Source organism: Zalophus californianus, chromosome X (assembly GCF_009762305.2).
Source record: "Zalophus californianus isolate mZalCal1 chromosome X, mZalCal1.pri.v2, whole genome shotgun sequence".
NCBI classification, from domain to species: Eukaryota; Metazoa; Chordata; class Mammalia; order Carnivora; family Otariidae; genus Zalophus; species Zalophus californianus.
Genome location: NC_045612.1, coordinates 4,422,707 through 4,447,356, shown reverse-complemented (window position 1 = coordinate 4,447,356; position 24,650 = coordinate 4,422,707). Strand labels below are relative to the sequence as shown.

General features: G+C 46.3%; 1 protein-coding gene across 7 annotated transcripts in view; it reads left to right on the top strand.

The window, feature by feature from the left end:
• MTMR1 (myotubularin related protein 1) overlaps positions 1-24,650 on the top strand; it is a 62,274-nt gene that overhangs the window by 15,508 nt on the left and 22,116 nt on the right. The window contains exons 3-11 of one of the 7 annotated variants that reach the window (XM_027607954.1): positions 439-462; positions 2,597-2,650; positions 6,633-6,708; positions 9,445-9,539; positions 9,914-10,021; positions 12,454-12,555; positions 12,866-12,949; positions 13,773-13,922; positions 14,812-15,000. In XM_027607954.1, the coding sequence (XP_027463755.1) occupies positions 6,663-6,708; positions 9,445-9,539; positions 9,914-10,021; positions 12,454-12,555; positions 12,866-12,949; positions 13,773-13,922; positions 14,812-15,000 (774 nt within the window). In that variant the 5' untranslated portion in view covers positions 439-462; positions 2,597-2,650; positions 6,633-6,662. Of the gene's footprint in view, positions 1-438; positions 463-1,054; positions 1,082-2,596; positions 2,651-6,632; positions 6,709-9,444; positions 9,540-9,913; positions 10,022-12,453; positions 12,556-12,865; positions 12,950-13,772; positions 13,923-14,811; positions 15,001-24,650 lie in introns of those variants that run through there. The other 6 variants (XM_027607952.1, XM_027607953.1, XM_027607957.1 and 3 more) reach the window with 6 other exon arrangements.

Sequence of the window (24,650 nt, the reverse complement as noted above, 5' to 3'; positions counted from 1 at the left end):
TTGGGTTCCGTTTTTGTTTTGTTTCTGTGGGCTGCTTTGGGAGCAGAACCGCCGTTTTGTATCATTGTTTCTATGGGGAAAATGCATTCAGTATTCCAAACAGACACACAACTGAACTTTTCATACACAGCCTGTTCACAATGGCTTATAATGGTACTTGACAGAAGGGGTTTGTGTTTAAAATAATGTAGTTTGTCTTAGCCTAAGGGCAGTAAGTTTCTCCAAATCAGAGACTTGCCTGAGAATTACAGGACAAATGTGTTACGATTGATTTGATAGCGAACAAAACTTGGAGGGCAAATGTGTTAGGATTGATCTGGTTGGTTTAGTTAGAGGATTATTTTGTTCTATCGGGATGGGCTGGTGAGCTTAACAGCATCTTTCACAGGTCAATAGTAATGTGTCCATGATGATGATGTTCTGTATTTTAACTAACAGGTTTTCAGGAGGCCTGATATAAGGGTAAGGATATGTGGCTTTTGGCACATGGACCGCCTACTTGTGTGTCTCTGTGCTTGATCGAACACTTAGTCTATTTAGCGTTCTTTACCTTCTCACTGGGTTTATGAGTCACTCAGATCAACTTGCTGTGCTGTGTCAGAGCTTTAAGTGTTCACTAGAGACGCTTTATTTGTCACGGTGTTTTTATGTGCGATGAGAGCCAGTGTGCGTGAGGGCAGGATGCACAAGTTGTTGCCAGTGTGCAGTACTGACTTTTGTTGGGCTACATGAATTCTGACCAAATGGAGATTCATGGCAGGGGCTCCTATGGCCAGGCCTGCAGAGTCCTCTTTTCACCTCGCCTACCACATAACTCATGCTAAAGAATTTAACAACCCCAGCAAAGTGGTGATTTGCTGTCCATCCTATCTAAGTGAGATTTCAAGTCACCTTTCTTTTTGCATGCTGAATCTAAGGAGCAGAAGTGCCAGTCTTGTGGATAAATTCAACAGAATCAGTTCCATTTAATATTTCTTAAAATACAGATGTAGCTGTTATGAGTAGTGGATTGTCGCTTATATTTTCCTCATGACTTTCCTTCCCTTTATTTCAGAATATGCATAAAGCAAGACAAAGATTGGTAACGTGCATGCGTTTGAACCTGAGTATCAGATGTTGAAAATTAACCTATTTCCATTCAATGAAAATAATGTGGATTTTGACAGAATGACTTGAGTTTAAAATGGTTAATCTTACTGAAGCCAATGAAGTAGTACAAAAATAAGCAGGTTAAATCAAATTCTTGTTATCCCAGTTGGTTTATCTCTGTTTAATCTTGTTTTCACCACATTTCCTTTTACTTGTGGGAATCACTTTCTTTCACTGATTCACATTGTTAAATATCAGTGTTTGGCTTCCCATTTGCATGGACTTTGAAGTACTGTGTAGTTTTTTGTTGTTTAGTCATTCATTTTTCTGTTTTTAAAAATTTTATCAAAGAATGATTCATTTTCTTTGTATTTAAAAAAATGGAAATTTCAAAAACCATTGCATCTTAAAAATTACCCTGCTTTGAATGGTAGCAGTACCAACTGTGTAGTAAATTCAATCTGATGATAAAGCATGACAATGTATTAGGTAGCTATTTTACCATATTGACAAAAATGAAAGGTGAGAAATAGTAAGTTCTTGTAAAGCTTTGCTACTTCTTCACTGGTTGCCTTTTAAAGAAATATAGTCATGGGAACCAAAGTTTCATGAAGAAAAAATATATCTATGCCAAATTTTAATATTTGCAGCCTCAGAGAGCTGATACAACTTTTAAAAGGGGTTATCATCTTGTCGTCTTCAGCATTTATGTTCTTTTATCACCTGCTGAACCAAAAGTCCAATTTTTAAAGTTTCAAAAACGAATTGATTCTATGAAGAGGTTAAATTAAGCACAGTATACCTTTAAAGAGATTGGAAAACACTTAAAGATATGTGACCTTTTAGCTGTTTCTTTGAAGAACATTGATAATGTAATTAGAAACCTTTAATATGGTATTGATTCATAAAGCACAACATTTATTTAGCAATAATTTGCAGATTATATGTATATGTATGTCTCCAGCATGTAATGTGTGCATGTGCATGTGTGTGGAAAGCTTGTTAATACTAGTGGACTTGAGCCCTGAGCAATAGTTCTGTAGAGTATATGAGTACTTTACTGCATTTAAAATACGTGTCTATGAACTGCCTTTGTATTTTGGCTTGGTTTTGCCCTTTACTAGGTTACTATGGTATGCTTTATGTTGTATGAGCATATTATGTGTCTGTTATTTTGTTTGCCATATGCTATAGTATTGTTTGATTTAAACTAGACTGTACCTTCTTTGAAATCCATGATGTTTGTTTGCTTTTCATTTTTCCGCCCCAACACAAACACAGAATAGCTACTCCATTTTAGGCTGAGGATGCTATAGATGACCAACACGTTATTTCCTTAACTCCAAGGGGGAAAATGTTGTGATTTGCAAAGCCGTGAAAGGTGTGTCAACTTTTACATGCTTAGTGTCTCTTTAAGAAAGAACTTCTGTCCTTTCACCTGTCTGTTTGCACGTGTTTCTCTTTCTCCTCTTTGCCTTTTCTTGTCCACGCACCTGGTGCTGTGCAGGAGATTCAGGAAGAACACAATGGCTACCCTTCTGAAGCCGAAGCTGATCAGGTGGCAAGTTCTACATGTTCATCTGTTTGTAGCTACAGATCGTGTATCTAGAAGCCATTTCATATACTAGATTTCTATATGATAAGCAAATGCTTTTCCACTACAGTAGTGCTCTCCTGTCCAAGTTTGGTAGATTCCATTATGACATTATTTGCAAAAATTGGTTTATCCAACATTTTGTCAACCAGAAATTTGTTCATCTGTGCTTCTCAGTTTTCCCAGATAGGGTTAGCTATGAGGTAAGGGGTCTTAGTCACAACGGGACTCTGAAATGCCTTTACGGAGATTGGGAGGGGACAGATGCATATGCTCAGGGTGCTCCTTGAGGTTGTAGACTTTGCTTTATTCAAATTTGCACGGTCTGTGCCCAACATAGTACCTGGTGCCTTGTAGGTATTTGTAGAATGAGTCCATATGGTTTATATTTATTAATCAGAAGAAAAAAAATCATGCATCAAAATTCTTGAGTGCTTACTCTTTGCTCGGTTCCTCAAGACCCTCTGGAGTCTTTTAAAACCTCAGAACTTTCTCCAAAGCTTATTTAGAATCTCCATATATGAAAGCGCTTAGAAGAGCAGCTCCAGGAAGAATCTCCATATATGAAAGCGCTTAGAAGGTCAGCTACCCCCGTGCTCAGCTGTGCCTTTGCCCAGCCCACCCTCCTTTGATGACCCTGGAAGCACCTTGAAGAGCCCGATTTGAAAACCACTGCTTTTGGCATGCAGCCATTATAGAAACTGTCCACCCAGCAGCTTCGGTTCATCACGAGAAAAGTAGCAGAGAGGCCAGGGCCGTCTGGTGGGCTGGAGTCCTCAGGGACAAATTCAGGGAGCTGGTGGGCCTTCCGCTGGAACTTTCAGGGTCACTGGAACAGGGTTTGGATGAGATCATCACAGGGAGTTCCTCAACTGGGCAACACGTGGAGCAGAGACGCCAAGAGGAATGAGTGTGTTCGTGAGATCAAATTTTGTCCACAAGAATATTCCATTCTTTGATTGTACTGTACATGGGTTGGATAAATCAAGGGTCAAATCATGTCTTGTGCAACTTGGTAGTTGCAGTCAAAGCTTAATGTAGCACAAGTGTGAGTCCCATTTCCTAACACCAGCTTTATTAAGGGAATCTACTGTACTCACAAAATAACGAGCCTTTAGAAACCATTCTTCTCTTGAATTCCTATGCTAAAGCTAAATGTGTTTCCTGTACAAAATCAAACTTTTATGGGAAAGTCAGAAGCAGTGGGATCATTTGTTTTGTTCTGATAGTTGCTTTTCCATCACTTATAAAGCATGCCCCGGATTGAATTATTATTAGTGAAAGGTTTGTCTCATGTCTTACCAGCACGTTCATGCCTCATTTATATGCACAGGTATTTCAAGCCAAATTTAACATGGCTATCAGAAAAGAGACATATTTGATCTTCAGCTTCAATCTTGAGAGCCCTGTACATTCTCAAAGTGGTCCCAGTCACTGGTGTCTCCCATCTGTAACTTTTTAGTAGCTAGTCCCGTGTAGAGGACTTGAAAGTGTTTGATGTGGCTCGCTATAAAGCTTAAAGTGAAATCACATCCCCCCCCCTCCCCCGGCCCTGCCCCTCCCCGCTCCCCTTCCAGGTTCAGTTGATTAGAACAGCTTGCTCTGGTACATGTATTTCAAAATAACCCATCCCCATTTATTTTTAAATATAAGTTAAGGAATTTAGGTCTATATATGATAATATTTAACCATTGAAATAAGCTTTAACAGTGTACTATTTGAAGTAACCCTAAACTTAGATATTGATTGAACTAGCTTTCTCACTTTGTAACTATTTTATAAAATTAATCACTGGTTCAGGCAAAAGAAAGCAGAACTTCAAATTAAGACTTCTAAGATTGGTGATGTTAGTATTTCTAAAACTGGACATTTAGAAGTATAAATATTGGCTTATGCTTTATTGATAAAAGATGTTTCCACATCAGGTGTGAGCATAAAAATGAATCCATTAACAATTCTCCATTTACCCTTTAACGGTTCTCTATGTCCCTAAAAAATTTTACTGAAGTGTTTTAAAAACCAATCTGGACCAAAACATCAAGCTGAATAAAATTGTTCAGAGGTAATAATGAGCCCTTAATCTGTGTTCTTTTAATCGTGTATCTTGATAAGGAGGATGGACCGCATCATTTTGTACCCTTCCTGTAGAACAGACATGCCCCAACCGACATTTAGCATGGAATTTGCTTTTTATATATATATTTTTTTAAGATTTTATTTATTTTATTTATTTGACAGAGACACAGCGAGAGAGGGAACACAAGCAGGGGGGATGGGAGAGGGAGAAGCAGGCTTCCCGCAGAGCAGGGAGCCCAATGCAGGGCTCAGTCCCAGGACCCCGGGATCATGACCTGAGCCGAAGGCAGACGCTTAGTGACTGAGCCACCCAGGCGCCCCTGCTTTTTGTATTTTGACCTTTTTCCTTTGTTTTATAAAAATGATAAGACTATGATGTATAGGGTTTTTAAATTGACCTTTAAGTCCCATTAACAAAACATATTGAAGTATTCTTAAGACTATGCAAAAAATTAATTTTGAATTTTCAATAATCTAGAATTATAATTTTCAGTAATTTAGAATTATACATTCTAATCCATTTTAAATATTTTGCTTCACAAAATTATGCTGAAAACGTAGTATTGTCTGGACACTAGTGGCCTCCCGATGTTAACTAGTTTTTGGAGAAAGCAGCCACTGATCAAATCGGTATGGGAAATGCAACATACTCTAGCGCCCTCTTGCTGATTTGGTGTACATTAATATGCTAAAGACTTTTCTCACTATAAAAAAAAAAAACAAACCCACAGTTTAGCTTTTCTCTAACCCAACATTACCCAAACTTGACCAAAAAAGACCTATTCACATCTCTTGGGAATTTAATGCTCTATGAAACACAGCTTGGGAATTGCTGGGGTTTTGAACACCTTATTCTTATTCGTGACACATTGTGTCAGAGATGCCGAGGAGAAAGTGACCAGTTTCCTTGGCAGCATGTCACAGGGTGGCAGTAACTTGGAATAGGCCCCGAGTTCAGGCTCTGGTCCATAGCTTTGTAGTTCGAACACCATTTTCTCAGCTCTGCTGAACTATCTGGCATTATATCCAACCAAACTCACAAGAAACTGGCTAGTGGGCAGCAGGGCCAACCTGGACATTTGGAAATCTGGGTGTGTGTCTCTGCAGCCATCCAAGACGTCATATTCCTAGTATCATTGTAGTTAGGAAACCTGATAAGTCATTAGTGATTTGCTTGGTGAGCACAGGGTGAAGTGGTTTGGGGAAAGCCCGATGAACGCACCCTGCTCCGCAGTAGTGATGGACGTACCCCCGTCTGCCAGATGAGAGCACGCTCTTTCATGGCCTGGATGGGATGCACACTGACAAGCCTGCTAGCTACTCCCTTCCCCTACCCCTACGCTTTGTGCACATGCGCAGGTAGCTGGGCTGCAGTACAAAAGCCTAGGGCTTTCCTTAGTAATGTTACTGCCGTGAGACCCCTCCCTGGTTACTTCAGTTAGACTTCAGGGTTTCCCACACTAGATAGTGCTTACAGGCTGGGTAATTTCTACAGCTAGCGAAGCACTTACATTTAATGTTGATTTCATTTGTGTTAGTTTCATGCTCAGAAGGTAACCTTTTTCTGACCTTATTTCCAAATTATGTAGGCACTTTATAATAGCTGTCTGTGTAGTGATTACAGTATCTATCTGTCATGTCAAGCCATTTCTGTATTAATGCTTTCTAACTGTGAGTTCAAATATGTGTAACAATTTGCTAGAAAATGCAGCATGGTGTCCTGTGATGCTGAGCTTTGAGATTGTCTTGTAGGGGGAGGGGGCATCCAGTTTGCACGCTTCTGTAGCCGTGTGGCAAGAGCACAGAACACCACCATTCTTCTCAGGTGTGCAGCAGGAAAGTGAGATTTACTCCTGTTTGGTTTTTTTGCCAGGCTCTAAGAGATGGAAATAAGCTGGCACAGATGGAAGAAACGCCACTCTTTCCAGGAGAATCCATCAAGGCCACTGGTAAGTTTAATGAGTACACTGCGCTTATAGAGAGCCGCAAAATGAAACGGCACTTTACTTGCGAGCACAGGTGCTGTATGTGCTGGAGACCAGACATAGAAGACTATATAGGATCACTCTAAGCTCTAGTTGAGTGTTCGGTGACATCACCAACAGAAGGGGGGCCTGCCTTTTCCTGAGGAACGGAAGGCTGATTAGACACTCAGTGTGATGTAATGCTTCGTTGGAATCCTTCACTATAAGAATATATTGACAGAAGATCCATGTCATATCTTAGTAACAGGTTAGAGAATGTGGCCAAAGAATTTCAGTGGCTTATGGGATTCCAGAAAGTACAATTTGAGCACAAGAAAAAGAGCACATGTGGTGCCACCCTGCGTTGTAAGGGGAGTGGCATGAGTAGAGCGCCCCCATCCTCCCTCTGGCCCGCCAGGCAGTTCAGCAGGGAGCCCACTGTGCCATGGGCAGGCGGGAGGGCAACTGGGTGGGACCTTTTCATCTCACCACTGCCGGGGTTGGGCTGGTCAGTAGTTTGCTAGCCTGAGTATTGCCTTCTTCCCTCACTGCTCCCTCCCAAAGATGTGTGCTCCATCTCAGTATAATCATCTTGTGTCAAGAATGTTTGAGGGGCGCCTGGGCGGCGTAGTTGGTTAAGCATCTGAGTCTTGGTTTCAGCTTGGGCTATGACCTCAGGGTCATGAGATTGAGCCCCATGTCGGGCTCAGCATGGAGTCTGCTTGCCCCTCTCCCCCCACCTCGCTCTCTCATTATCTAAAGTAAATAAATAAATCTTAAAAAAGAAAGAATGTTTGAGTAGCTGGGCTCTCCCAGGGCCTCCAAACAATACTGCTGCTGAGTATCCTAGCCTGTGGCTCTGAACCCTGCGTATCCTATTGGTGGTTTTGAAACTTTCTTTCTCTCTCTCTCTCAGAAAGAGAGAGAGAGAGAGAGAGAGAGAGAGAGAAGCGGGAGGAGGGGCAGAGGGAGAGAAGAGAGAATCTCACGTAGACTCCAAGCCCAGCACAGAGCCTTGCGCGGGGCTCAGTCTCACAACCCTGAGACCATGACCTGAGCCGAAATCAAGAGTCGGATGCTTAACCGACTGAGCCACCCAGGCGCCCTGAAACTCTTCATTTAGCTTCTGGAACTTTTTTCACTCCTGGTGGTCCTCTGGCCTCTCTGACTATTCCTTCTCTGGGAGTTCTTCTAGCCCTACTTCATGCCGCTTTTGTAATGATCTGATTAAAATGCAGAGCTAATTATATGTCATGCCTCTGCTTCTTCTCCAGACAGCAAACTACACAGATTTCAAGTGTACAACATGAAGCGTTTTGACACATTATGCACCTGGGAAACCATCATCATAGTCAAGATAATGAACATATCCATCACTCCCAGAAATTTCCTTAGGCCCTTTATAATCCCTCTCTCCCATGCCTTCTCCCCCATCCCCAAGCACTGTAGACTAATTTATATTTTCTACAGTGTTTTAGAAACGTAATCATTGAATATTTCTTCTTTTGTCTAGCTTTTTGCACTCAGCATAATTATTTTGATATCCATATTGTGTAATGTGTCAGAAGTCCTTCCTTTTTACTGCTGCACAGTATCCTATTATGTGGCTACACTACAGTTTGCCTATCCATTCATCTCTTGGTAGATATTTGGGCCGTTTCTCCTTGTTGGCGGTCACAAAGCTGCTGTGAACCTTCCCGAACAAGTCTTCTCTGGCCTCATGTCCCGTCATCCTTGCTTCACCCTTTAACCCAGCCACACTGACCTCCGACAACTCTGCGCTCTCTCCTCCTTCCCTTCCTTCTCCCATCCCGCCTCACCCTCTGCTGCCCTGCTGAGCTAAGTGGGTCCTTTTCTGAGCTCTTACCATGCCCACAGTGATGATAGCATTTGTGAGGCTCTGCTCACAGAAGTGGTGATTTCCTGTGTAGCACCTCTCATAGGGCGTGGCTGCTTGTGAGCAGGAATTGTGCCCAGTTACCCCTAGGACCCCAACAATGGAAGCTGCCCAGTACATACTGAGCTGTAGGGAAGTTTAATGGAAGTGTTTTGAGAACTTGGCTGGGTGACAACCTTAGTGCCTTTCATTGTCCCCCTCGGACTCCTCCGTAGCTGTATATGCTCCTGCTATTCCTGTGCAGTGGCACTTAGGGAAGATGGTGAAGGTGTGGTTATCTTTGGGACAGGCGGGAGCTTCATCACACTTGCTGGACTGCAGTACGTTGTCGATAGGGATACTAAACATGTTGATATTAACAATAAGAAATAAAGATTGATATGGAAGCTGATAAGGAATTTGAAGCAAAGAAGGCATTTTCCACGCCACTGATGTGGTTCTACTTTTTGTCATCTGTAAAACAGTTTCCTTTGGAGGTGCATTAGCTTTCATTAGGAGTAATTGATGAAATAACAGCCCGGGGTCTTCAGAGTTTAATTACTGTGTTTTTGAACATGATGAATTTATCACTCAGGGAAAATGTTAACTACCTGGAAAATAATGACAAAATGTAACTTATTAAGAGGCCCTTTACTTAAAACCCCACTAAGTAGCAAATCAGAATTGTACAAAATGGAATTTTCTTAGAAGACTATCTGTGTCTTTAATGTGATAAAAAATATAAGGTTCCTAGAAAACTGGAATCACAAATATATATATTTAGAAACACAAGATTTATTGAAGCACAGGTCTGTGGCTAAAGTTGCTGCTTGGGGTTCTTTCAGTGAAAGACGTCATGTACATCTGTCCATTTATGGGAGCAGTGAGTGGAAGCCTGACAGTGACTGACTTTAAGATGTACTTCAAGAATGTAGAAAGGGTAAGTTTTTAAAGGGTATTTCATTTTTTAAAAACACTTCAGAACACAGTCAACAATAAAGAAGAAAGTGAAAAGAACCCTGAAATCCCATCACTCTGAGAGAACCACAGGGTGAGTTTTAAGATGTGCACATCTGGAAATAGATTTTGCATCCAGAAAAAAATGCTGTTAAAGTCACACTTAGACCTGGTGGGAGGAGTTTAACTGTAGCCTTGACATCGACTTCATAAAGCATGTTATAAATCAGCCTTCAGTTTCATAGTTGGGACAAAGGGGAAATGTAAACTAAACGTGTGTTTTCACCCAGAGAAGACTTCAAGTGTGAAAGCCCTGAGGACTGGCACTGATAGGCCTTTGTTAATTTGTAAACCCAGGACCCGAAGTTTGTCCTCGATGTTCCCCTTGGTGTGATTAGCAGAGTTGAGAAGATTGGAGCGCAGAGCCACGGGGACAATTCCTGTGGCATAGAGATTGTGTGCAAGGTACGGTGCGAACACAGGTGAAACTGCCGGGCGGTCAGTGCGGAGCCTTTGCTGACACGTCCTTCACGGTCTTTGGGCAGTGAGAGTCCCTGGGACTGTTAGTAACTCACATGGTTTCAGGACAGAGGCCTCTTCAAATCTTGTATCAGCTAATTCATACCACTCTGGAAGCCGTTGAGGTAAACCTCTTGTCTTCTGTCGAAGTATTCTAATAAACACGGACCTATAACCTAAGTGCTGATGTTATTTGTTACATTTCAGAGAAACCAAGTGAAAAGCAGAGATCAATACTTTTTTCCAGTTTGTTGCTTTAACACGACCTTTCAGAACAGTGGATGGTCAGAGACTTCCTGAAGAGACAGCAATAGTCTACAAATTTTGTGATTAAAAGCACGATGTTGGGATTTTCACCTGAGCCATGCTTATGTTTGGTTTTCTACCCTTCCTCCAGTGGGTTAAGTAGAAATGTGTGTGATGATTTTAATGACTAGTCATTTACGAAACACTTTAACTGGTGTGTCTTATTCCCAAAGACTTTGCCTCACGGGTGCACTTTGTTAACAACCCTAAAGTCCCGGGAAAGAGAGTCTGTGCGGAATTGCTAGGATCCCTTCCATGGTCAGGGTTTGGATTCCTGCCAGTCTGTTTGCTTTGATCACATCTCTGAACACAGCTCCCTCTGGTTGGCCCCAGACTGCAGCTGAACCCATTTTTTCAAAGAATCCTTTACTCTTGCAGATCATGAATCTACTGGCGTCCTAGACTCCCTGTGGGTGTTTCAGGGCAGTGTCCGTCCTTCTCAGGCCAGGGTTCCCCGTGCTGAGCCTCGTGAAGTGGTTGTGGGACTTAAAGCAGAGGGGTGATTTGATGAGTCCTGCAGTTTGGGAACTTGACATTTTCCTTCTTAGAACTCTCCGGTAGCTTCCCATCATCCTTAGGCTAGAGGGAAGACTCACCAAAAGCCTGTGGGTCTGAGCTGGATGACTGCCTTGTGCAGCTTCACCTCCGGCCACCCTCCCCTCGTTCTCGCTAGTCCGGTTCCTTCAGCTGCTCACACTCGCCTCGTGTCCGCCCCCCCATCCTCCCCGGGTCTTTGAGTCTTCGCACCTGCTCTCTCCTTTGCTTGGAAGGATTTGCATGCTCAGCAATCCTAAATAGCAAGTGAGCTCCATCAGCTACAAAGGTGTGTGTGTTTGTGTGTGTAGTCAGAGTGGCTTGGAGGGAGGGCACACTGGGAAGTGACATTGCTTAGGCAGGTGCCTGGGGCTGTTGAGTGAAGATGTCTTCATGGCCAGGGTGAGATTTGCTGATAGCTGCTTTAAAATGTTTTTCAGCCTAGCATGCCAAGGCCACGCTCCCAGCCCTCTCAGCTTCTACCTGAGAGCCTTGCAAGGCATAAGGTTTGGTTTCTTTTAACAGGTGGTACACAATTCAGAAGGTACAAAAGGGGTGTGTAGGGAAGAGTAAGTCTCTGGCCACCCAACCCCCCAGCCACCTTGTTCCAGTCCTGGCAGGTGGGCGCACAGGCGTGTCCATGTGGTCTTTACAAATGTAGACGGTAGTGTATTACATAGCCCATCTGCCCCCTCTTTCCCCCTTAACGGTGGGCCTTGGAACTCCTTGGTATCAATGCAGAACTGCTGCTGGTTTCTGACAGCTCCTCAGCGCACCAGCCTCTGTCGACGGGCATTTCAGTCATTTCCATTCTTCTCTGTTATAAATAATATTGCAACAATAACTTTGCCACTTCCCAAGTTGCTCTTGCTTTAATCTGTTTGTGGTCATATTTATCTTCAAATTTCATGTCATGTTAAGAAGAATGAGACTTTTGTGTTTAACGGCATAGGTTTAAAAAGGTCAGGGGGCCCTGCTCAAACCAGTGCTGGGGAGAAATCAGAGCCACCTCACTGGGAGCACTCCCACGGGCTTGGCCAGCAGCTTTCATGGTGAGGCATTTAAGAAACTGATTCTGGGAAACAGCATCATAATTTCTGTAAGGAGCGCACTGAGGGACATAGTCTCTACGTGATACAGAGTCCTTGCTGTGAGCACAGGGAGAAACCTCTGTCACATTTCTATTTTATGGATGGTGCAAAATCTGTAGTCGACTCTTTGGGCAGCTTAATGCTCGCAGCTGATTCTGTGGCACACCTTTAGCAGTCAGTGCACAGGACCTGAAGGCACATCTTCCGGGTACTAACCTTCTTCTTGCTTCCATCTGATGAGTTCTTTCCCCAACATGTCCCCCTTGTTCCAGTTTCTTCAATAGCTGTTACCTTGTTGGAGGTGCTTCTGTTGTCTTTTGTTAGTAGAAGTAATCTATCACATGAGAAATGAATACAAGTATTTCATTTATCTCTCTATAGCATGGTGTCTGACTCATAGATACTCAATAAATGTTCAATAAATGAGTTTTGCTAATTGTTTAATAGGATATGAGGAACTTGCGACTTGCTTATAAGCAGGAAGAACAGAGTAAACTTGGGATATTTGAAAACCTCAACAAACTTGCATTTCCTCTTTCCAATGGGCAGGCAAGTACACCAAAATATACCTTTGCGTGTGTGTTGGGGGGAGGTCCAAAAAGTCATGTTTCATTATTCCTTTTTTCCAGAGGTTTCCTTTATCTCTTTTCTCTCTGTTTGTGACTAATATTAGGATATTTAAAATTTGTCAGTTCTGTGTAATGATTAAGGAAAGTGCCAATGTGTTGCTTCCAAATTTACAGGTTAGAATAGAAATCTTAATATATCTAGCTCATAGCTGAATGAAAAGCTTTAATATTGGGTATATGATATAGCAAAGAAATACTGACATGTGTATTTTTGTGATTTTTGTATCCAGACACTCTTTGCATTCAACTACAAAGAAAAATTTCCAACGAATGGGTGGAAAGTTTATGATCCTGTATCTGAATATAAGAGACAGGTAAAATATGGTCCTTATCAAGCCAAAAATAATGGGTTGAATATCTTTCTCTTTTCTAACAGGTTAGAAATTTAGTGGGGAAAAAAACCGTTTGAAACAAGTTGTGTGTTGGTATAACTTTCCTAGCTTGTAGGTTCTTCATCCCTGGGATGCCCCATTCTCCCGATGCCAGACCTTTGATGCTGCTGCTAGTCAGCCTTTTTCCAGAGGGCAAGGGGAGTACTAGCACAGGGGTTTAAAAAGCGAATTGGCCAGATGGTTTTTATTAGATATTCTGGTAAGGAGTTGATGAGTAAGGATCAAAACCAATGGCTTAAATTAGATTAAGTGTATGGCATGACTACATCAGTCTGGTATGGTGTTCTGTGCCTGGAAAGTCTTCAGTGCATTGTCAGGTTCAAGATATTCCAATAAGATACTGTTTTCATGACATTTAATCTTTGTGTCCACTGTATATTTGGTATGGTGATTTATATTACTTACTGTAGATGTTTGTAAAACGCTTCTGTGTCCCTAAAGAGTGTTTATGGGTTTTTCAAAAGCAATACCATGCTCATTCTTTATAGAAAACACAGCAAGAAATGTACAGGATTGGGATTCTAGTATGTAATTTTTACCATTTTAAAATATGTTTGGAAATTCTGCTTCATTACATTTTTAAAAATGGGTAAGAAATGGGTTATGTTAGATAATCATATATTTAAACTTTTAAGTAGCAGTGGACAACAAATTATGAATGGATTTTTTGGAGAAAATAAGAAATGGATGTGGTTCACGCTTAGTACTTTTTGAAAATGCAAAAGTTTGCTCTAACACCCTGCAGGGCTTGCCAAATGAGAGCTGGAAAATATCCAAAGTGAACAGTAACTATGAGCTCTGTGACACCTACCCTGCTGTCATTGTCGTGCCAACTAGTGTGAAAGATGCTGACCTTTCAAAAGTGGCAGCCTTTCGAGCAAAAGGCAGAGTCCCGGTAAGTAATAAACATCGTCACTCAGGCATAAACACAGACTGTATTAGATCTAATATGGAAGGAAACAAGACAGAAAAAAACTCTAGTGAACAAAGTAGAAAGTGAAAAAACAAGCCTAAGACCCTCAATAGGCTGTGGAGACTAACAAAGGCATAGCAAGAAAGAGCATACTGTTGCATTAACAGCATCCATCACTGGGTTCGTCAAGCCATCTTAGAGCAAAGACACTTTCTTAGATGCTGAGTGGAACGCTGCACCATTACCCAAGCCAACGTAGGAGCCGGCAGGGGCTGAAGTGTTTTAAAGAGCTTTATTGAGGTGTAACTGCACATGTGCAGTTTGATGACATTGTACATACATGTCCACCCGTGACACTCTCACCGTAACCAAGGAGGGAGTAAGCGTCTTTGAGCCTAGAGTTTGTGGTCGGGCATAATCCGGAGTCTCCTGGCCGCCTGAGGAAAACTGGAGGTTTGGGGGCCTAGCTTTAGATCTCATAAGACACTGTCTTCACTTTGCCCTCATTCTGTCACATATGTGATCGTGAAGATACAAAGATGTTTTTAAATTAGGAGACAAAATAAAACGAGTCATTCAAATAGGAGTGAGGCCTGACATTAGTCAGTTTGACTTCGTTTCTGTTGTCCTTAGAGTCATAGAATTTGAGAGATGGAAGGGGATTTTTGGAGCTTATCTAGTCAGACTTCTTTCCACCTGACCCAGAGAGTTCCAGAGCCACTATCATGCTGTCATTGGTTTCAGCCCTCACCTTCGAGGAAAATGTGCAGAAGAGGCCTTGCTTAAAAAGACAACTTCTTTTTACTGCCTGGCAATCAGGGCACATATTGTTTTAGGAACCGTACTAATGTTTGTTGCTTACAAACACTAGGTGTTATCGTGGATTCATCCAGAAAGTCAGGCAACAATTACCCGTTGCAGCCAGCCACTTGTGGGTCCCAGTGATAAACGCTGCAAAGAAGATGAAAAATACTTGCAAACGATAATGGATGCTAACGCACAGTCTCACAAACTTATCATCTTTGATGCCCGACAAAACAGTGTCGCTGATACCAACAAGGTACGTTCTCAATAACGTTATAGAAACGGTGGCTCTTTTGTTACGTGGTGGCCGTAGGTTGTTACGCAGTTCAGTTAGACTGCGGAGTTCCTCCCCACCTGAAGGTGGGGTCTTTCTGAGCAGCCCCCAGCTGTTCCTCGCCGTTATATAGCCTGTGGGGCTTTGTGCAGTGTCTCTCTCATTGCTTCTCCACCATCCTGTCTGCTGAATTAATTAAGCAAAGACCCAGAAAGAGGATTATCACCTAAAGAATCAAGTAAGACTTTTAATGAAATGATCATGAGGCCCTTGGGAGTCCCTTTAACCCATGAACTATGGTGATTACTTGATTAATTCATATCTGGTCTGAAGCTCACTCTGTTAGAATGGGGTCACCTGTGTGAAACCAGGCACGTGTACAAAGTTGCCGTAAATCACATGCAGGAGTGTCATCCGCAGACCACTCCCATTCGAGCCCCGCTAGCTGGAGGGGACGGGATCCTTCACACCCAGCCACAGCTAAGAGGCCACACCTCCAGCACCTGCTCTCCAAGTAGGAAAAGCTCTGAACTGTGTCGTTTCTATTGCCCACGAATGCCTTTCTCACAGTGTTCCTGCAGGCGTGCATCTGGCAGTCAGAGGACTTGGCCCTCTCTGCAAGTCATTTCAGAGATCAGGAAGGTGGCGGCAGCCCTTCCCATCTCATGCTTGCTTGTAAAATGACACTTGGGTCACAGACATGTAATGCACACCTACTAGGGGCAGGTGCTGGGGTAATACCAAGACAGATACGGTGAGGTGCTCTGTTACAGGAGGTGTCAGCTTGGCGTGTGTGGGGGGAGCCTGGAGAGGGCCTGATGTGTATGGGTGCGAATGGCAAGATGTGTAAGGGTGCGATCACCAGCCCCACGCCCAGCCCGTGTCCCCCGAGCAGTGCCTGGGAGTCTGTTTCTCTTGGCAGCTTGGGCCTCTTCTTTCCATGGTGATTATTCCATCATTGAGCACAATCTCCAAAAAGCCAACCTCCTACCGCCCCTGTCTCTCTCTGGAGAGAAGCCATTACCTTCCACTTCACAGAGCACACAAGCCACCGGACATGCCATTTCCCCTGAGTCCCTGGGTGCTTGCTGTGTGTCACGGCCTGCTAGGCACTGGGGAGGGACACACTGAGCAACAGTCATGCGATCTGCCACGTGGCCACGTAGTGTGCCATGGAGGAACATAGAGCATGCTCGGAGAGTAGAAGGGGCCTGGTTACTTGCTCCATGACCCTGGGCCATGACCTCATCTGTCCAGACCACAAGTGCCTCGCCTCTCAAGTGAGAGCAACAGTATGTCTGCTTCCTGGAAGTACTGTACAGGGCCCAGTTCAGGGCCTGTCCCGGAGAAGGCATTTGGTTCATGGTAGCTGTCATCGGTCCTGAGCTCAGAGTGAGCTGCTCTGTCCGCGTGACCGTCATGACATCTCGCTGCCTGGGTCCCTCTCTCCGACCTGGCCAGCTCAGTCTCCTTCACTGGTTCCTCCCCCTCTCCCCAACCTCCACATTGGGGTGCTCCTTGAACTCCATCCAGGCTCCTCTTTTCTACTTTGCACTATGTCCCCGGGCTATCTCCTCCGATGCCACGACTCCAGACACTCTCTGTATGTTGAGTTTGATACCCGCGTTTCCATCTCACTCTGATCCCTCCTGAAGGCGAGGCAGAATGTCTGTCCTATTGTCAGGTTGACACCTCTGTTCAGCTGTCTCCCATGTAATGACCTCCGTGTATCCAACTCGGCCCGAGAGGTGGGGCAGTGAGAACCCTGCGCTTGGCAACCAGTTTTGCCTGGGTTTTCCTCCAAGCTCTTCCCTTGCTGCTCTGTTGCACCCTGAGCAGGTTGTTGACCTCTCCATAAGCCTCAGGTCTGTAAGATGGAAGGTGACAGCGTGCGGCATAGAGATGTACCAGGATGACACCTGAGAAGAATGCGCATCACGGCCGCAGCACGTGATGCTCATAAGCTCGCCACCCCGGTGGTCTGGCCTGGGGGGTGACTGGTGGTGCCAGTCACAGAGATGGGGAAGACCGGCAGAGGAACAGGGCGGGCAAGGACATGGGCAGGATAGGAGTTTCCTGTACAAATTAGCACAAACTAGGTGGCTTAAGATAACACAAATTGATTCTCTCACAGTTTGGGAGGCCAGAAGTCTGAGATCTGCCCAAGCTGTGCTCCTTCTACGGGCTTCAGGGGAGAATCTGTTCCTTGCCCCTTCCGGCTCCTGTTGGCTGCTCTGTGCGCGTAGCCACGGCGTGCAGATCTCTCCCTCTGCCTTCATGTGGCCTTCTCTACGGGTCCGTGTCTTCCCTCTTCTCTCTTCTAGGGATACTTGTGATGGCGTTTAGGGCTTTCCCTAGCTAATCCAGAATGGTCTCTTCATCTCAAGATCCTTGACTAGACGACTTCTGTAAAGACCCTTTTTCCAAAAAATGTCACATTCACAATCACCAGGGATCTGATGTAGATCTCTTCGGGTGGGGGAGTGTTTTTCAGCCTGCCATGGGGAGTCATTCTCAATTAGTTCCCCGTGCTCCCACAGCTAGTGGGTCATTAACCCCGTCAGTCTCTCCACTTCCCTGCGTACTTCCTGTCCCCACTGCAGTACTATCCCAGAGGAGTGAGAAGCGTGAGAAGAGCTGCATTCACAGAAGCAGTCTTCTGAACACCCTACAGAGCAAGGGCAGTTCTTTGTGTGTGAACTCACGTGGAAGAGACAGAAGCATTGTCTAGAATGATTTTGTCTGTAGTGCTGTTACGTCTAGGAATCAAACAAGGACTTTTATCTGTCCAAGTCCCTGTTAGCTCTTCTGTATATATTACCATCTCATCTGCAAGTAGAGATCCTACTTACTTCTTCCTTTCCAATCTGGATGCCTTTTATTTCTTCGTTTTGCCTAATTTCCTGGCAAGAACCTCTAGTACCATGTTGAATAGAAGCAGTGAAAGCAGTCATCCTTGTCTTGTTCCTAATCTTAGGGGAAAAGCTTTCAGTTTTTCACCATTGGGTATATTAGCTGTGGGTTTTTCATAGTAGGTGCCCTTGTCAGGCTAAGGAAGTTCCTTTCTCTTGTTAGTTTTTTGAGTGGTTTTACCATGAAAGGGTATTAGATGTTCGAAGACCTTTTCTGTATCAGTTGAGATGATCCTGTGTTTCTTTTTTCCTTCAGTCGGCTAATGTGGTGTATTTCACTGACTGATTTTTGTATATTGACCACTGTAGTGGGTTGAATGGCATCTCCCAGAAATTCGTGTTCATCTGGAACCTCAGAATATGACCTTATTCAGAAATAGGGTCTTAGCAGATGTAATTAGTGAAGAGGAGGTCATAGTGGAGTAGGGTGGGCCCTCAATCCGGTGCCTGGTGCCCTTAGAAGGTCATGTAGGGAAGATGGCAGGCGGCAGCGAGGCAGAGATGGGGTGCCGTAGCTGCATGAGCAGCACCGACGCTTGCCAGCCACCACCGGAAGCCAGGAGTGGAGCACGCGACAGAGTCTCCCCCCGACCCCCCAGAAGGAGCCCAGCCTGCCAGACACATTGGTCTCGGACTCGTAGCCTCCAGAACTGTGAGGGATTAAGTCTGTTATTTTAAGTCCCCCTAGCTTGTGGTACTTTGTTACTGCGGCCGTAGGAAACTCCTACAACCCCCTTACGTTCCTGGAATAAATCCCACTGGGTTCTGGTGTATAATCTCCTTAATAGACTGCTAGATTCAGTTTGCTAGTGTTTTGTAGAGGCTCCCTTCAGTCCAGTCTCCACATCATGGCCGGAGTGACCTTCTAAAACATCTACCTCTGCGCACACCCTCAGTGCCTTGAGGCAGTGACATCTAGTTCCTGAACGGGGCCTCTGAAGCCCTTGACCCCGGGCCCGCCCTTCCTGTCTCCGCAGCTGCCCGGCCCACGTCCCAGCTGTGGGATGCTTCTTTCTGTTCCTGTAGCATGTCCCAGTGGCATCTCTGAGCCTTTGCCCCCAGAGCTAAACATTCCCCCGTCCTTGAGATGACATGTCAGTGTCTCTTCCTCAGGGACATCTTTCCAGATGAGTGGAGGTCTCCCTGTGTGGTGGTGCCCTGCACACAGTTGCAGTTCCTCATTCAGTGCACGTCCAGGCAATGGGCCCTCGGCGCCAAGTGGTAGGGACGACTCTGAGGGTCCCCGGAACCCAGCGATTACATAATAGCTGCTCCATGACTGGAATGACGGGCTGGGTTCCCCTCTCGGGTTCCTCTCTCCATGGACAGTCGCCATGTAGGGGACCTGATGGCAAGTGGCATGGTATGGGAACTCAAAAGTCCAGACTCCATTATGGAGCCAGTGTGATGGCACCAAAGGGTTTTCAGTCAGATTGTTTCTTGAGAAAGTGAACGTGGAGGGAAGGAACTTAGCTTTAACGGTTGCATTTGAGGAGCCTGAGTGGGGAAGATAGGGCTCTGGAGCTCAGAGAAAGGTCAGGTTGGAGGTTGAGATTGGGGCCCGGTGGCATGCTGGGTGGTGGTTGCAGGCTGGGGGCGGGCAGGGGCAAAGCCACCAAAGGAGTCCAAGTCACCTGAGCCATCTGTGGAAGGCCGGAGAGGAACCCACGGGAGGACGGGGTGCTTCAGGTGGTGGGAGGAGACCCCAAAGAGGGAGGGAGAGGTCCTCGATGTCAGGAGAGGAGGAGCATCCAGTGGGAGAACTGGGTGGGAGAGGCGTCTTAGCTCAAGCTGCTCCAACAAAATATCAGAGGCTGGGTGGCCTATGAACAACAGACATTTCTCATAGCTCCGGATACTGGGAAGTCCAACGTCACGGCAACAGCAGATCCCGTGTCAGGTGATAGCGCACTGCCTGGCTTGTAGGTAGCCACCTTCTCACCATGTCTTCGCACTGCCGAGAGCAAAATGAGGCCCACTGTCTCCTGTCTCTTCTTATAAGGGCACTAATGCCGTCATGAGGGCTCCACCCTCCTGACCTCACCCCTCCCAGAGGCCGCGTCTTCTGACATCATCTTTTTAAGGATTAGGGCTTCGACGCATGAATTTTGTGGTGACGAAAATATGTAGTCCACTACAGGAGAGGTGTGTGGACTTGGGCATCCTGCCCCTGCCACTTTGTTCCTCTGGCCCTTGGGAGGTGTCCGCCCTCTGGGAGGCGCGCATTCTCTCACCTGGGAACCTCCCCCTGCTGCTGAAGACTGGCAGACTGGTGGGCAGATGGCCTGGCAGGTCTGCCACAAGCGCAGAACAGCTGTGTGAAAGCAGGGAAACCTGAGTCCATCCTTCAGCCAGCTGCTCCCTGGGGTGTTCGGGTTTCTTCTTCCCACGAGGGTTGGGGATGGCCCTACCACCACTGCTACCGGCTTATTCTTGGGGCCTTGGGGGCTAGCAGGGGACAGTGTTCCCACATCTCCGCCTTCTCTCCAGAACCCTGTTTTGCCCCCATTACAGAGAAGTCTGGCCAGCAAAGTCTTGTATTCCAGAACGCTCTGGCCCCTTCCCCCTGTTCCTTCTGGGGTACAGGTGGGGCCTCTTGTCACCCTCCTGCCCCCTCTGGCTCAAGACCTCCAGGTGCCTGTTCTCTGCATCTGTTTACTTCCATAACCTCATTTCCGGATTGTCATTTGTCTTATTTGTATCTTTAGTGATCGGTTTCTGGGCAACAAATTGCCTTTAAACACCTTCTCCGGGTGCCCCTCCTTAGCACGGGCTTCCTCAGTGCTGAAGGCCTGGATGAGCTGAGCCCAGTGCACTGCCTCAGAGCGGCTTCCCCAGGCCCCGGGGCTCCGGCGGGCAGGGGCTGGGCTACAAACGTGGGAGGTGCTCGCTGAGGTAGTCCTGCCCTCGTGCTTGATTTTACTTAGTTAATTAGCATTTAATCTGCACAGTGGCCCTTTGAAAGTCTTACAGGTGGGAAGGTTTGGGGTGCAGAGAGGTGAGGGCACCATAACCATTTGGGTGGCAGAGCTGGGATCACAAACCCTTTTTCCCTGCCACCAAGTCTGTGCCTTTCACCCCTCTGCTGTGGTGTTACTTCCTTTGTCAGCAGCATCTTCATTGGATGCTTCAGTGGTTTTTATGAAAACACAATTCTGTCATGGAGGCAGGACTGTGCCCGAGACTGCTTTGTCCCCGTAGTGGGTGTTGCAAAGTGTTTCACTGAAGTTAAAGCGTCGCCTAGAATTTTGTGAAATAACCTGAAGTATAGCTGGTATCCAAATACACGAAATTCTTGTTTTCCTGTGAGGCGCATTCGCCACTTGCAAACGTTCTCTCCTGCTTAGCCCCTGCTCCTACGCCCGGGTAACCGGCTTTTAGCCGCATGCAGCCCAGTCTTCCCCGGAACTGCTTCCCTGCCGAGTTCTTAGATGTAGCCTGGGTTCTCGGACTCAGCCTCTTGTGCCAGGTCACTCTGCGGCCTGTCCTCTGTGCATGGGGGCCCAGGCCCCAGTGCCCCCGCCCCCAGCCCCGGCTCCCTCTCGGCCCTGCCCGTATTCCTGTGCTCCTGCCTATAGCCCAGCCTCCTTAGACTGTCCTGCCTAATGTCTGCCAGCCAACACCGTGGCTCAGTAGCCCTTTGGCACCCCACCTGGCCCAGTTCCGTTCTCCTGCCTGTTTTTCTCCTGCCAGTGCCCCAGACTGCTGAATGTTCCATGAGAACGAAAGGCTCACAGTGTGCAGGCTGGAGCCACTCCAGATTTATGCTAGAATCCTCCAGCCTCAGCTGGGCCCTCGGTGATGCTTGGAAGTCCCTCCTCCCCACCCCCCCAGGCTCCCCAGAGGCCACTTCAGCCCCTTTATGACTTTTTTTTCTAATGTACAACCCTGCCCCACCCCCTTCATCCTCAGTAGCTGACCTTGCCTTTGTGCAGAGGCGGGACCAAGCCTCCTGCCACCAGACCTGGAAGCTGCCTTGTACTGCCATCCACAGAAGCCTCCTGTTACGGTGGCCGAGTGACCTCCTCTCTGCCATGAAGTCTTTCCCATCTGCACGCATAAGCTGCCCCTCCAGCCACTGTCACCGCCCCCTTCCAGCTGGCGCTGTTGTTCTCCTGCCCTTTACAGACGGGCTTCTGGGAGCAGCTCTTGCCCTGAGATGCGGGGCACGCACGACCGGCCGCTCGCCTCCTCGGCCTGTGAAGCGAGCTCCCGTCCCCGGCTCTGCCCAGACCGTTCGTGGTGCGCTCACCAAATCCAGCGTGTATTTTTCAGTTCTTCTTTTCCTCGACTTCTCAAGCTTTTGGTAGTTTAGTACTTTTTCCTTTTCAAAATACTCTTTTCCTTTTTTTCTTTTTCCTCTAGTCTCTGGCAGCTCTTCTCAGTCTCCTTTGCTTTCTGTGCCTTAGACGTTGGCCTTTCTCAGGCTCCCAGCCTCCGCTTCTCCCCTGGCTTACCTGCTGACCTTGAGCATGGCGTGCCAGACCTCTGTCCTCCAACATCCTCCATAGGCCAGTGACTTCGTGTCGGTAGCCACAGCTGAGACCTGTCTTCTGAGCTGCGGACCGCTGCCTGCAGACCTTTCTGCTTCCATTTCTCACAGGCACCTTGCGCTCACTACGCTGAAAGCTGAATACTCTGTTCCTTCTGTAATAGTCTGGTCTCAAGAAAGGATACCACTGACTCTTGGGGTGCTCGGCCTGGAATCCTGGGCATCACTGCCTCCTCATGGGCTTCCTGCTTCCATCGCCCCAGTCAGCCACCGTGTCTTGCCCCTTCAAGATCTCCAGTCCGCTGCATCTCTCTCTGCCCTGCTGCCTCCGCCACGGTTCCCTCAGCCAGATGAGTGCCCGACTCCGAGCTGGTCTCCCTGCGGGAGGTCCCACCCTCCTCCAGGCCCTTCCGCCCAGCACAGCCAGTGGTCTGCCACAGTGAGGGTCTGACCCTCTCCCCGTGCCTGTGCCGTCCAGCCCCAGGCCGCCCTCTGGCCGCCTCTCCCACTGCTCTTGCCACCGCCGTGGTGTGCTCTCGTCTCAGCTGCTTGCCTGCCTCTCGGGGAGCCACGTCCTCGCCCATCTCTGGGCATCTACACACCATAGCCCCTCTGCCCTGTGTCCTTGACCTTTCTCCCCACGGCAAAGCTTTCCTGACTTGTGTTCTCTTCTCAGTGCGACATCTCTTCTGTCCTCCTGGCAGCCTCCCAGGCCTGGCCACGTGCCCCCAGCGCACCCCGTGTTCTCCTGCAGCAAAGGACTTGCCCCCCTGTGCTGCACACGTCCCTCTCCTCACCTGCCTGCCCTGCCAGATTGTGAATGCCTTGAGGACCAGGGTCTCCACTTGTCACCCCAGTATTTAGCTCAGGGCATTAATATCCACACGCTAAGTGGTTGGAGACGAAATGAAGGGTGTGGTCTTTGGGTTCACAGATGCATTTATTATGTCTTTGGAGATAAAATTCATATAACATTAATCTGGCTATTTTAACTGTCCCAGAGTTTACGATTCAGTGACTTCTGGTATATTCACAATGTTGTACAACAATCCCCTCTAACTCCAGAATGCTTTCATAGCCCCAGAAAAAACCCTGTGCCCACTGGCAGTTGCTGCCCATTGTGTCCCCCCCCCCCCCCCAGCTCCTATCAACCACTAATTTACTTTCTCTCTGTACAGATTTCCTTGTTCTGGACCTTTCATATAAATGGAATCATACAACATGTAGTCTCTGGGGCCTGGATTCTTTGACTCAGTGTGATGTTTTTAAGGTTCACTCATGTTGTAGCATGTACCAGCACTTCTTACCTTTGTCTGGCTGCATAATGTTCCATTGTATGGAGAGAGCACATTTTGTTTATCCATTCCTCCACTGCTGGGCAAGTGGGTTGCTTCCACTTTTTGGCTATGGCAAATAATGCTGCTGTTATCTTTCATGGACAAGTTTTTGTTCGAGTACCTGTCTTCAGTTCAGTGGGCATGGAATGGCTGGGTCACGTGGTAATTCTGGGCTTAAATCTGAGGAGCCCCCAAACTTTCCCACAGGGACTGCACAGTTTGAATTCCCAGCAGCAGCATATCCGGGTTTCAGTTTGTCTATGTTCTCATCACGGATGGGTTCTGAATGTTGACCTTCACAAAATATAAGCTAATTATAGATAAGGTTTTGTTATGAGATTACCAAAGGGTCAGCCATAGCCCCTGTTTTTGTTTCATTTGCATTTTATTTTACTTAAATTGCTTAAACCTCCTTGTTGGGATTTACAAATAGTTTTATTATACAGAAATTTTTGTGGTACTACAACTTTTTCTGTTTGGACAGATGGCACTAACAGACAGAACTTTTAAAAATTAACTCGCCTTGAGTAAGATCCAGTTGTTAATGGTTTAAAAACTGATGATGGGTACAGGACAATTGTTATGGGTTGAATTGTGTCTGCATAAAAAATATGCCAAATACCTAACTCCCAGTACCTGTGAATGTGGCCTCATTTTGAAATGAGGTCTTTATAAATGTAATCAAGTTAAGATGAGGTCCTATTGAATTAGGGTGGGCCGTAATCCAGTCTGACTGGGGTCCTTAGAGGAAGAGACAGACACGAGGCGAAGGCCATGTGATGGTGAGGCAGAGATTTGAGTGATGTGTCTGTAAACCAGGACCCCCTGGGGCTACCAGAGGCTGGAAGAAGCAAAGAAGAATCCTCTCCAAGGGGCTTCTCAGGGAGCACA